Source organism: Hyla sarda, chromosome 1 (genome assembly GCF_029499605.1).
Source record: "Hyla sarda isolate aHylSar1 chromosome 1, aHylSar1.hap1, whole genome shotgun sequence".
Classification (NCBI taxonomy): domain Eukaryota; kingdom Metazoa; phylum Chordata; class Amphibia; order Anura; family Hylidae; genus Hyla; species Hyla sarda.
Window position 1 is genome coordinate 5983755 of NC_079189.1, and position 14450 is coordinate 5998204.

General features: G+C 48.5%; 1 protein-coding gene across 1 annotated transcript; it reads right to left on the reverse strand.

The window, feature by feature from the left end:
* Nucleotides 1-4397: 4397 nt before the first annotated feature.
* On the reverse strand, nt 4398-13968 carry TTC31 (tetratricopeptide repeat domain 31). Its single transcript, XM_056551507.1, has 15 exons — nt 13814-13968; nt 10068-10243; nt 8040-8123; nt 7172-7237; nt 6982-7047; nt 6716-6901; nt 6590-6638; nt 6414-6504; nt 6142-6283; nt 5750-5851; nt 5589-5658; nt 5389-5506; nt 5245-5319; nt 5070-5172; nt 4398-4565 (listed from the first exon to the last, which is right to left on the reverse strand). The coding sequence occupies exons 1-15, from the start codon at nt 13821-13823 to the stop codon at nt 4464-4466; spliced, it is 1440 nt and encodes a 479-aa protein (XP_056407482.1). The 5' UTR covers nt 13824-13968; the 3' UTR covers nt 4398-4463.
* Nucleotides 13969-14450: the final 482 nt, after the last annotated feature.

Below are 14450 nucleotides of genomic sequence, written 5' to 3' on the forward strand. Positions count from 1 at the left end.
TATAGTGTAATATAAGGGGTGTATGTGTTGTATATATAGTGTAATATAAGAGGTGTATGTGTTGTATATATAGTGTAATATAAGGGGTGTATGTGTTGTATATATAGTGTAATATAAGGGGTGTATGTGTTGTATATATAGTGTAATATAAGAGGTGTATGTGTTGTATATATATAGTGTAATATAAGGGGTGTATGTGTTGTATATATAGTGTAATATAAGGGGTGTATGTGTTGTATATATAGTGTAATATAAGGGGTGTATGTGTTGTATATATATAGTGTAATATAAGGGGTGTATGTGTTGTATATATAGTGTAATATAAGGGGTGTATGTGTTGTATATATAGTGTAATATAAGGGGTGTATGTGTTGTATATATAGTGTAATATAAGGGGTGTATGTGTTGTATATATAGTGTAATATAAGAGGTGTATACAGTATAGCTTAATATTAGGGGTGTTTTTGCTCTGTGTATGGTGTAATATATTATGGGGGTACACATTCTACTGCTCTTATACTATGGGGGTACACAGTAGACTCTTCATACTATGGGGGTACACAGTAGACTCATTATACTATGGGGGTACACAGTAGACTCCTCTTATACTATGGGGGTACACAGTAGACTCCTCATACTATGGGGGTACACAGTAGACTCCTCATACTATGGGGGTACACAGTAGACTCCTTATACTATTGGGGTACACAGTAGACTCCTCTTATACTATGGGGGTACACAGTAGACTCCTCATACTATGGGGGTACACAGTAGACTCCTTATACTATTGGGGTACACAGTAGACTCCTTATACTATGGGGGTACACAGTAGACTCCTCATACTATGGGGGTACACAGTAGACTCCTCATACTATGGGGGTACACAGTAGACTCCTCATACTATGGGGGTACACAGTAGACTCCTCATACGATGGGGGTACACAGTAGACTCCTCATACGATGGGGGTACACAGTAGACTCCTCATACTATGGGGGTACACAGTAGACTCCTCATACTATGGGGGTACACAGTAGACTCCTCATACTATGGTGATACACAGCTGGTGAGGACTGATGGTTTGTGTTATTCCACCATACCGATCCCCCTCTCCGGTCACGGTGGCTCCGGCGGTGTTACCATACACGAGGGGCTCCTGTCACACGGATACAATTCAATTAGATGTAATGAAGATGTGTGTGGCGGGGAGGGCACCATATGCTTTGTGAGTGGGTACAGCACGTTCATCTTATGAAGATTGATCTCCTCCCCCCCCTGGCCCGTCAGTCACCGCTGCCCCCCCACCTCTGGGTCCACAGGGAGCTCATGAATAAGAATGGATTATGTAGTTAATGAATAGCCCCCTCCCGCTGCCATTGTCTGCGCCGCCTGATCTCCACTTGTAACACTTAACCAGATCAAGAGGCATCAAGGAGGAGGAGGGCAGGAATGTGAGGAGGAGGAGGAGGCACCACCGCAGCCTAAGCCTCGCTCCTCACATATACTCTACAGGAGAACATAACTCCTATCCATGAGAAGAGCTTTATAGAGAGACAGGACACAGAGCAAAAATGGCCGCTGACTTGTACTATGTTACACTACGATAACCCATCCAACTACTACGTATAACTCTTCCTATTGTTACTCTGGGAGATTAGCTCCATAGAGCCAGGCAAAGAGCAGCAAGCAGCAGTCAGAGACATGGAAGAAAAAAGTGTATATGGGTGGCTAGTTACCAGCCATCCAAGTCAGTTACATCTTGTTTTAAAGCCCAGATGTTTTCAGCACCTGTGCTGATCTTGGCCACACTGAAAACCAGGACTGGGCTGGAAGGTCATGAAAGGCTACATCGAACCTGCCTGTAGTTCCATAAAATTACATACTTTCCCTCTTTGTTCTATCCTGTGGTTGTTATTGGTTACCACTCCCCTCTCGCACAGGTGAGAAAGTGTTAGTGTGTGTTATTGGTGACTGGCCCCTCTGTTGGAGGTGAGGGTCGGTGATGGCGTTATGGGTCGGAAGAAAGAAGCACTCTGTGATGGTGTTATGGGTCAGAAGTAAGAATCACTCTGTGATGGTGTTATAGGTCAGAAGCACTCTGTGATGGTGTTATAGGTCAGAAGCACTCTGTGACGGTGTTATGGGTCGGAAGTAAGAAGCACTCTGTGATGGTGTTATGGGTCAGAAGTAAGAAGCACTCTGTGATGGTGTTATAGGTCAGAAGCACTCTGTGACGGTGTTATGGGTCGGAAGTAAGAAGCACTCTGTGATGGTGTTATGGGTCAGAAGTAAGAAGCACTCTGTGATGGTGTTATGGGTCAGAAGTAAGAAGCACTCTGTGATGGTGTTATGGGTTAGAAGTAAGAAGCACTCTGTGATGGTGTTATGGGTTAGAAGTAAGAAGCACTCTGTGATGGGGTTATGGGTCAGAAGTAAGAAGCACTCTGTGATGGTGTTATGGGTCGGAAGTAAGAAGCACTCTGTGATGGTGTTATGGGTCGGAAGTAAGAAGCACTCTGTGATGGTGTTATGGGTTGGAAGTAAGAAGCACTCTGTGATGGTGTTATGGGTCGGAAGTAAGAAGCACTCTGTGATGGTGTTATAGGTCAGAAGTAAGAAGCACTCTGTGATGGTGTTATGGGTCGGAAGTAAGAAGCACTCTGTGATGGTGTTATGAGTCGGAGGTGAAGATCAGTCTCTGACGGTGTTATGGGTGACCTGCTCCCTCTCGGAGGTGAGGATCACTCTGTGATGGTGTTATGGGTCAGAGGTGAGGCTCACTGTGATGGTGTTATGGGTCAGAGGTGAGGATCACTCTGTGATGGTTTTACGGGTCGGAGGTGAGGATCACTCTGTAATGGTGTTATGGGTCGGAGGTGAGGATCACTGTGATGGTGTTATGGGTCGGAGGTGAGGATCACTGTGATGGTGTTATGGGTCAGAGGTGAGGATCACTCTGTGATGGTTTTACGGGTCGGAGGTGAGGATCACTCTGTAATGGTGTTATGGGTCGGAGGTGAGGATCACTGTGATGGTGTTATGGGTCAGAGGTGAGGATCACTCTGTGATGGTGTTATGGGTCGGAGGTGAGGATCACTGTGATGGTGTTATGGGTCAGAGGGGAGGATCACTCTGTGATGGTTTTACGGGTCGGAGGTGAGGATCACTCTGTAATGGTGTTATGGGTCGGAGGTGAGGATCGCTGTGATGGTGTTATGGGTCGGAGGTGAGGATCGCTGTGATGGTGTTATGGGTCAGAGGTGAGGATCACTCTGTAATTGTGTTATGGGTCAGAGGTGAGGATCACTCTGTGATGGTTTTACGGGTCGGCGGTGAGCCTCACTCTCTATTGTACTTGTAAATGAGTCAACCCCGGCCCCCTCGCCCCCGATGATGTGTGTAGACAGGCAGTGCTCCCCGGAGACGAGCAGGTGTAATTGTTTTCGCTGCGCTCTGTAATCTGCAGATAATTCCATTCATTATTGCTTTGGGAAATGCCTTGTCAGTGGGACGGAGATGAGCGGCGCTCAATATCCACCTATTATCTGCTGATTATGGAAATGGGAAGCGCCGACTGTATATTAAACGCTGACGGCCCCTGTATACATGCTGCATCTTGGCGGCCACGCTCGTCATTAACTCTTACTCTACCAGTTCCCATCCCCCTCTGTTTATTACTGTTCTCCCCTGACCATTGCAACGACTCCTGCTGTCACACAAAGACCTGTGATCAACTGCTACAAGATTATTATATCTGAACTACGGCATACGTATACTGTCAGCGCCGCTTCTCTTTACTCCACCGAATCGGGAAAACTACAACTGCCCATATGCCCGGACAGCCTTTCTGGAGGCCACCCTGGTTGGAAAACACTTTCCAGACATATATACATACACATACCCCCCATCATGCCCCGACCTGTGCACAATAAAAGAAGGATAAGCGGCGCCGGGGCTGCATATCAGTTCACATTGTAACAGAACACAACCGCCACTACTGTGTAAACTGCCAGATCTACGCGAGGCATTACCAATGCACAGAACGTATTTAATGTCCTAATGTGCCGGCGCCACCTGCTGGCGATTAAGGGAATCGCAATTGAGCGTCAACAGAATGCCATGCCGTAAAAGGTAGGATAGCAGCTCCACCTAGTGGCCATACATAAGCAATACAACCCAGAGAGCCATAAAAGTAGCTCCTTCTGTTAGGTCAGGCAAAGAGCAGTCAAAAAGGAAATTAGTAGCAAGTGATGAGTGGTAAATATTAGCGCCACCTGCAGGTGAAAGTTTTCTGTTCTTGTGTAGCAGCATATGTGGGAAAAAAGCGCCACCTGCTAGTGATAGGTGGTAAGACACTACAGAGCTGTGGGGGGAGAGTGAGACACCGCACCAGTAAGACAACACACAAGTGTATCAAAGCCTCCTTTATTGTGAACCTCTTATGAAGTGCCACGTCAGCCCCTCCTCACTTTCCCGGCTTCCTGGCTCCGGCCCCTCCTGGGTTCAGGTGAGAGTGTTCGGGGTTCCGCAGCTGGAGAGACAATGTGGTCCCCTCGATATTCATTCCCTAGGAAAGACAGCATGGAGGTCCATCAACAGCAGCAGAGGCGGCCATTGTGATCAGTGATGGGTGCAGGCAATGGGAGGGTAGAGGCCACAGAAGGGGTGTAGGCGGTAGGGGGGTGGGGTATAGAGGCAAGAGGATAGCTGCATGCATTGGGTGGATTTAGAGGCCAAAGGAGGGATCCAGGCAATGTGGGGGGGGTATAGCCAGTGGAGGGGTAGTGGCGAGGGGTGCAGGCAATGTGGGGGTAGAGGCCACAGAAGGGGTGCAGGCAGTGGAGGGGTAGTAGCGAGGGGTGCAGGCAATGTGGGGGTAGAGGCCACAGAAGGGGTGCAGGCAGTGGAGGGGTAGTGGCCGGGAGATGACTGCTGGCATTGGGTTGGGAGGCAGGTTTAGAGGACAGGGAAGGGGTCCAGGCATTGTGGGGGTAGAGGCCAGAGGCTGGCTGCAGGAAGTCGTGGCAGCGGAGGGGGGTGTAGAGCCGCGGGAGAAGGTGGGCCCAGTTACCTGCAGGGCTCGGAAGGCAGACTCTGCGGAGTCTTTACTGGTGAAGTTTACGAAGGCGCAGGTCCTGGTGTACAGAATACGGATGGAATGAATGGCACCGAACCTACAAGGAGGGAAGAGTCAGCAACCATGGCAGCATGGAGGTCCCTACCAACCCCCAGGCTCCAGCACTTACACTGTGAACTGTGACCTCAGCACATCCTCTGTGATCCGGGCTGTGATGTTTCCCACCCAGACGGGGTACAAGGTGCTGCAGAGTAGGGGAGACCATTACTGACAGCCTTCCGATCCCTCCCCCGCCTAGGGTCCTAGTGCCTACCTGCTGACTGGCTTGGCTGCTGGAGGGTCCCGGGGGGCAGCCTGTCCTGCATTATTAGATCTTCTATAAACCAGATTACGAGGAATAAACACTTTATTATTACTTTGTCCTAATAAACCTGCAACAGAGAAGGTCCCAAGACATGTGAGCGTCACTCATCTTCTTCTTGCCCCATGAGCCCCCTGCTGCTTATCACTTACTAGGTACAGTCGGCCGGACGCTCAGGGGGGTATAACTTGTGAAGTTCGCCCTCATGGACAGAGTCAGCTCCTAAATAAGACATGAGAAGGTGGCTGAACATGAAGGCATCAGGTGAGGAGGGTGCGGGGGGGGGGGGGGGGGGGTGGTGCTGGGAGGTCACCTGTTGCTTCTGCTGACAGTCCGCTATCTCCTGTGCTGCCTCTGTATGATTAAGGTCACATGATAAGACTTGCTGGAACGTAGCGATTGCTTCAGAATATCTCTGTGGAGATAGAGATAAACAACACAGAGGTAAGTGCTACAGGTACCCCCTGAGGACACCACTTTGTGTGGTGAAACATGTTGTGGGGGGGGGGGACTATATCACATATTACACTCATACATACAGGACCTTGCTGGGTTTGTAGTTTTAGGCTCAGTTCACTAATCGTTAATTTTTATAGAGTATACACATTGTCCCTTGACAATGCCACTCTGTGAGGTGAAACACATCGGGGGACACTAAATGATCTTACAATCTTATACACACAGGACTCCTCCTCTCCTATTTACCTTCAGTCCCTTCAGGGCTTTTCCTTTCCGGAAATGTCCTTTTACAAAAAGAGGCTGCAGCTCCAGTGACTTCTCGGCGTCCTGCAGCGCCTCCTTATAGCGCCCTACACGCTCATAACTGTACGAGCGGTTCCCCAGAAACCTGCAAGGAGAGTCAGACGGAATGATGAAGAATGAGAAGACTTTGGAGGAGGGGGTAATTGGGTTATTGGGGCAGGGATTCCTCAGCCGACACAGAAGAGCGCCCCCTGCTGGAACTTCTCTGCACTCACCTATACTCGCCAGGGTTTATCCTAATAGCTTCGGTATAATAATGTAAGGCCTCTATGTGCTTCCCTTGGTTTGCCAAATTATTCCCAATACCTGTAATACAGACATCCAGCATTAGAGGGCAGCACTGGAAGAACAAGGGGGATTCTGGGAGAACATGTAAGCGGAATAGACTTACTCGCTAAATCCATACTCTCCTTTACTTTATACTGATCGGCAGGAAGTCCCTGTAAGAGACAACACCATGAGAACAGACAGGAAGCAGTGAGAGGAGGAGGAGGGATGGAACGCGGCTGCTCCTTACATTCCTCGGTGCTGCGGATGGACAGGCCGCCATCTTCTTCGTTTTCTCGGCCACGCTGTCCTGAGATTTATCCCGCCCGCTTTCGCGTAAAACGTCTTTACCTCGCTCCTTCCGTTCCGGCTTCGGTTTGTTCTCCATCTTTTTTTGCGCCTGACGTACAAAGGAGCTTCCGAGGTCCAGGTCGTCCTGAAATCACAGAGGCCCCCCGGGGTCAGACAGAGGCGGCAGAGGGACCACCGGTAACGGCCAATACGTAGGCAACTCACCTCATTCCCTAATTCACCGGTATCATCCTGTGCTATGTCCTCAGATCTCGTATTATCTACTGGAGCCTGGAACAAATGAACATGTGGATAGGTCAACCTGTGCCAGGGAGGCCCACCACCACCGATCTACCAGAATTCTAGCCATAACTCCCCCACCACGGTGGTGACACCTGCAGACCACAGGACTCACCAGGTTCTCCCCCGCTGGTTTCTCCACCTCCTTCAGTCGCTGTTCGCGCTTACGATCCTTCTGTCTCTGAAAAGATAAAAGTGACAAAACGAATCAATCAGAATGCTGCTCAGCGTTTGGAACAAACTGTTCCAAACGCTGGAGCTTGTGATGTCATAACCCGCCCCCTCATTATGTAACGCCCCGCCCCCTTAATGCAAGTCTATGTGAGTGGGCGTGACTGCCAACACGCCCCCTCCCATAAACTTGCATTAAGGGGGCGGGGCATGATGGCATGAAGGGGCTATGATGTCAAGAGCTCCCGGCGCCGGCTCCAGTGTTCGGAACAGTTTGTTCCAAACACTGAGCAGCGGAGTACCCCTTTATGTTAGGGGATAAGTGTCTGATTGTGTGGGTCCAACCGCCGGGACCGTCCCATGATCTCCTATACAGTTCCCCAAAGTTTAAACACTGGGTCTTGCCACAAGAGGGAGTAAAAGTGCTGCCTATAAAAAAGGGCCTCAGAGGCTACTTTTGCATAGTGTACCTCCTGATGAGAGTTTGGCGAGCACAAGAGAGACCGCTGCAGCAACCTATGTGGAGGATCTATAGGCCCCACCCATCTGTGGGCTAATGTGCTGCAGGAGGCTATAAGGAACCTGTATGTCTCATGTATCCCAACCATATCTCATCTTGTATCTAGATTAGAGACTCCATTCCATGTATCCAACCCGCATTGTATCTTGTATCTAAGCTAGCAATGCCCAATAGGGAACTATAGTCTTTTTCACTTGGTTTTCCACAATAATCTCTCCTATAGATAATCATCAGATCCCAACATCTTCTTGGTGAGTTATTATTTGTGCAATGTTTTTGAGGTTTTTCTCACCTTCTTCTTCAGCCTCTTCTTATCGGCCTTTTCCTTCTCTCTTTTCTCCTCCTCCAGAAGTTCTTTAGCATTTTTATCTGCCTCCTATAATAACGCGACATAAGTCACATCATTAGGACAACTCACCCATCCACCAACCTATCCCCCCATCACCAACCCAACCATCCACCAACCTATCCCCACCATCACCAACCCAACCATCCACCAACCTATCCCCACCATCACCAACCCATCCCCACCATCACCAACCCATCCCCACCATCACCAACCCATCCCCACCATCACCAACCCAACCATCCACCAACCTATCCCCACCATCACCAACCCATCCCCACCATCACCAACCCAACCATCCACCAACCCATCCCCACCAACCCAACCATCCACCAACCTATCCCCACCATCACCAACCCAACCATCCACCAACCTATCCCCACCATCCACCAACCTATCCCCACCATCCACCAACCCAACCATCCACCAACCTATCCTCACCATCACCAACCCAACCATCCACCAACCTATCCCAACCATCACCAACCCAACCATCCACCAACCTATCCCCACCATCACCAACCCAACCATCCACCAACCTATCCCAACTATCACAAACCCAACCATCCACCAACCTATCCCCACCATCACCAACCCAACCATCCACCAACCTATCCCCACCATCACCAACCCAACCATCCACCAACCCATCCCCACCATCACCAACCCAACCATCCACCAACCTATCCCAACCATCACCAACCCAACCATCCACCAACCTATCCCCACCATCACCAACCTATCCCCACCATCACAAACCCAACCATCCACCAACCTATCCCCACCATCACCAACCCAACCATCCACCAACCCATCCCCACCATCACCAACCCAACCATCCACCAACCCATCCCCACCATCACCAACCCAACCATCCACCAACCTATCCCCACCATCACCAACCCAACCATCCACCAACCTATCCCCTCCATCACCAACCCAACCATCCACCAACCTATCCCTCCATCACCAACCCAACCATCCACCAACCTATCCCTCCATCACCAACCCAACCATCCACCAACCTATCCCCTCCATCACCAACCCAACCATCCACCAACCTATCCCCTCCATCACCAACCCAACCATCCACCAACCTATCCCCTCCATCACCAACCCAACCATCCACCAACCTATCCCATCCATCACCAACCCAATCATCCACCAACCTATCCCCACCATCACCCAACGCAATCATCCACCAACCTATCCCCACCATCACCCAACGCAATCATCCACCAACCTATCCCCTCCATCACCAACCCAACCATCCACCAACCTATCCCCTCCATCACCAACCCAATCATCCACCAACCTATCCCCACCATCACCAACGCAATCATCCACCAACCTATCCCCACCATCACCCAACCATCCACCATACTATCCCTACAATCACCCAATCATCCACTATACTATCCTCACCATTGTCCCAACTCACCCGACCACTTAACCCTTCCATCACCAACCCAACCATCCACCATACTATGTCCAATCTCACCCCAACTGAGCCATGCAACACCCAAATACACACACGCACACCACCCCAACTGAGCCATCCAACACCCAGTGCAACTGCCCACCATCAGATGAGCCGTCTTCCATGTTATCCCCTACATCATTCCAACTGTGCTGCCCACCAAAATATTTACAACTCTATCCTCATGATCATCCCAACTGTGTTGTCCTCTCCTCTATTCTCACATCATCCATACACAGCCGTCCACCCCTACCATCACAACTAAATTGTCAATCATCATGCCCACATTCATCCCAATTGTTTTGTTCACCATCATTTCATCCTAACAACCTCTCTCACCATTCACACCATCATCCCAACTGACCATCCACCAGTCTATTCTCACCAAACTATGCTGCCCACCATCATATCCCCATAATCAACACAACCTAAACGTCCACCACCATCTATACCATCCACGAAAACCACCCGTGACCCCACACCCTCCTGATCACCTCTTTGGTTATATAATTTATGGTATGTAGTTTATAATCTTGGGAGTAAAGGAAGGATGGGCGGAAGCCAGAAAATGTCTCCGATCTACTAAACCCGTCCCAGAATCCACAATCCTCATCATCGTCGTCATCATCATTATAATAATAATATTCATCCAGATAGCTGTCATCCGAATCTGAGGGAAACACAAGGACAAGTCAGCGATGGCTCCTCCCACTGAAGGGCGACACATTATATATAATGTGTGATACATCATGGAGGTGACATGTTCTGTAGTGTAATATATATATATATATCTGTTTTCTTCTTGCTACACATGATATTACAAGCCTATCTTTACTTCATTCCTAGCACCGCCACCTCGATTATCTGAAGTTTGTTGGTCTCGCTTTGCCTCATTGTCCAGCTGACACCATTAACCCTAGAGCTATCGTATGCATTTAGTGCCTTCCTATATCTTCTTACCGCACATATATACACACACACATATATATATATATATATATATATATATACACACACACACACATACTTCATGGCGGTGACATGTTCTGTAGTGCAGTATATCATATATATATATATATATATATATATATATATATATATATATATATATATATATATATATATATATCTCAGGGGTGTGGAAATTAAAAAAAAAAACTACTTGTCCAAGGGACTAAAGCTGAACACAATCTACTTGTCCCTCAAGAAAATCCACTTGTCCTGGCAGATAAAATAATTTTCACCAAAATAGTCTGATCACCCCCCCCCACTAGACCACCAGGGATGGATATAAGATCCCTTTTAGACACTGCTGACAGCGGTGATCTAATGGTTAATAGGTGATCGCAGTATGTCAGGATATTAGCGGAGGGAGAGCTGTATCTCCTCTTACCCCCCAGACAAGCCCAGATAAGTCTAGATGTAACTTTTTGATCACCTTATAAAAAATTTCTCATATGAAGTGACCAAAAATGAGCAATTCTGGACAATTCTTTACATTTACACCGTTCACCGTACGGTTTAATTAACATCATATTTTAATAGTCTGGACATTTCCACATGCAGCGATAACACTTATGTTTATTTTTGTACATTATTTTTATTTAAAGAAAATTGGAAACTTTTATTAGGAAAGGGGCTTATTCACATATATTCGCACTTTTAAAAATATTTTCATCACTTTTTTTCAGTCTCAATAGGAACTTATGTTACTGGGGGGGGGGGGGGGGGGGTTCTTCTCCAGTTTATATGGTGCATTTTGTGTCAGAAAATGCTGGAAGTTGCATTTAGTTACTAGATAACTACAACTCCCAGCATGCCCTGATACAGCCTATGGTTGTGTAGGTGTTGCAGCATGTTGCACTGTATAGTAGTACAGTTAAAGTTATTGTGTAACATGCTGGGAGTTGTAGTTTTGCAACAGCTGGAGGCACCCTGGTTGGGAAACACTGATATACACCATACATATGCACACATCATACATACACCTGCCCCCCCCCCCCCCCATCATACATCACATACACATCACACATACACTCACACCATACATATACAACCACCCTTCCTGCCGCCGCCTGTATTCTTGGTCTCCTCACCTGATCCGCCATGAGTGGACATCAGAGCTGTAGTCCCGGCCGGTGTGAGGTGAGATTTCCATCCTCCCCCTCCCCCCCCCCTGCTCTGTGTTTTCCCCGTGCAAACTAGCAACCGCCCCGTGGTGGATTAGGTCCTGTCTAGACAGATCAGGGGGGGGGAGGGGTAGAGCTGAGTGCGGGGGATGGAGCTGTGTGCGGGGGATGGAGCTGTGTGCGGGGGATGGAGCTGTGTGCGGGGGATGGAGCTGTGTGCGGGGGATGGAGCTGAGTGCGGGGGATGGAGCTGAGTGCGGGGGATGGAGCTGAGTGCGGGGGATGGAGCTGAGTGCGGGGGATGGAGCTGAGTGCGGGGGATGGAGCTGTGTGCGGGGGATGGAGCTGTGTGCGGGGGATGGAGCTGTGTGCGGGGGATGGAGCTGTGTGCGGGGGATAGAGCTGTGCACGGAGCTGTCTACATCCTTTCTCTCACCCTGCTGTGTCTTCTGAGCTGTGTCCTTCATCCTCCGGGAGGGGAGATAAGGGGGGTCTCTGCAGTCAGCTGGAGGCCGCCGCCCCCCCATATACTCTGAGCGCCGGTGTGAGGTGAAGACTTCCATCGGCTCCTGCGCCTCACACCGACATTAAAGAAAAATAAGGGGGACGTCTGTCTGTCCCTGCCCGATACAGGGCTAAATCTATGAACAATTCACCTGCCCGGCACCCAAAACTACTTGTCCCGGGCGTCGGGCTATAGGATTTCCACATCCCTGATATATATATATATATATATATATATATATACATACACACACACACACACACTTCATGGCGGTGACATGTTCTGTAGTGCAGTATATCATATATATATATATATATATATATACACACACACACACACACACACACACACTTCATGGCGGTGACATGTTCTGTAGTGCAGTATATCATATATATATATATATATATATATATATATATATATATACACACACACACACACACTTCATGGCGGTGACATGTTCTGTAGTGCAGTATATCATATTTATATATATATATATACACACACACTTCATGGCGGTGACATGTTCTGTAGTACAGTATATTATATATATATATATATATATATATATATATATATATATATATATACACACACACACACACACTTCATGGCGGTGACATGTTCTGTAGTGCAGTATATCATATATATATATATATATATATATATATATATATATATATATATACACACACACACACACTTCATGGCGGTGACATGTTCTGTAGTGCAGTATATCATATATATATATATATATATATATATATATATATATATACACACACACACACACTTCATGGCGGTGACATGTTCTGTAGTGCAGTATATCATATACACATGTTCCAGTATCTCCGCCATCTTCTCGCCCGGCTTTATATTGACATTTCTACAGAGCAGAATTAACGCCTCCAGAGCCGCCCTTCATATTCCTTACATTACAGACAGGAATAGGTGGCGCGGACCCCATGACACCAGGCCGGGCCCTCCTATATCAGGTAGGGGCCACTGCAGTCATAAGGAGCTGTTCACACCTTCCTCTAAACCCCATGGGCACCCAAGGGCCCGTACTCCTGTACAATGGGCTCCATCAGTTGTTTTAACAGGAAGGCTGAGGTACAGGTGTATATAGCGCCTCCTACACACAGGACAGTGTTATGGCGGCCGAGCCCCACCGCTGTACACAACCGAGAACTATGGGGAGATTTATCAAAAGAATGGTGCAGTTGCCCATAGCAACCAGATCACTTCTTTCACTTTTAAATAGGCCAATGAAAAGTGAAAGTAGTAATCTGATAGGTTGCTATGGGCAACTGCAGCGCTCTTCCTCTACATAGGTTTTAATAAAAACTCCAATACTGAACAAATATCTTCAAGTGCGGGGCAGTCCCATATATACAGATGACAGGGACGAAGGGGCGGAGACATATGTGACCACGTGACCACCAGTATCCAATAAAAGCTAAGCGAACCCAGAAATGAAACTTGTCGGCCGTCCTGCCTATAGCCGGGTGAGACACACGTCTCTTCATGTCACCTCCGGGTGTGGGGCGGGTGACACCCGATGTGACGTGCACCATCCGCGAACACCCGGAGACGGGTCACTCACCTTCCACCATGTCTCCGGCTTACGCCGTGCTGGCCATACTCTCCAGCGCCCGCCCCTTCCGGATGTCCCGCCCCTCGGCACTTCCGATTGGTTGTAATCATAGCCAGTCACCAAGACGACAAACACCGCCTTATAAGGGCAGGTCCTACGGCACGCGCGCGGGTGAAGGCGTCACGTGGTCACCAGAGTAATAGAGATGATGAGCGGTGATGGAGCGGAGTGAAGCCCCATAATGAAGGAGGCAGCTGAATAGATATGTGGGGTGTATAGAGGTGCGGCTCCTGTGAGGAGTGAAGCCCCATAATAGAGGAGCGGCTCCTGTGAGGAGTGAAGCCCCATAATGGAGGAGGCGTCTGAACAGATATATGGGATGTATAGAGAAGCGGCTCCTGTGAGGAGTGAAGCCCCATAATGGAGGAGGCATCTGAATAGATATGTGGGGTGTATAGAGGTGCGGCTGCTGTGAGGAGTGAAGCCCCATAATGGAGGAGGCAGCTGAATAGATATATGGGGTATATAGAGGAGCGGCTCCTGTGAGGAGTGAAGCCCCATAATGGAGGAGGCATCTGAATAGATATGTGGGGTGTATAGAGGTGCGGCTGCTGTGAGGAGTGAAGCCCCATAATGGAGGAGGCAG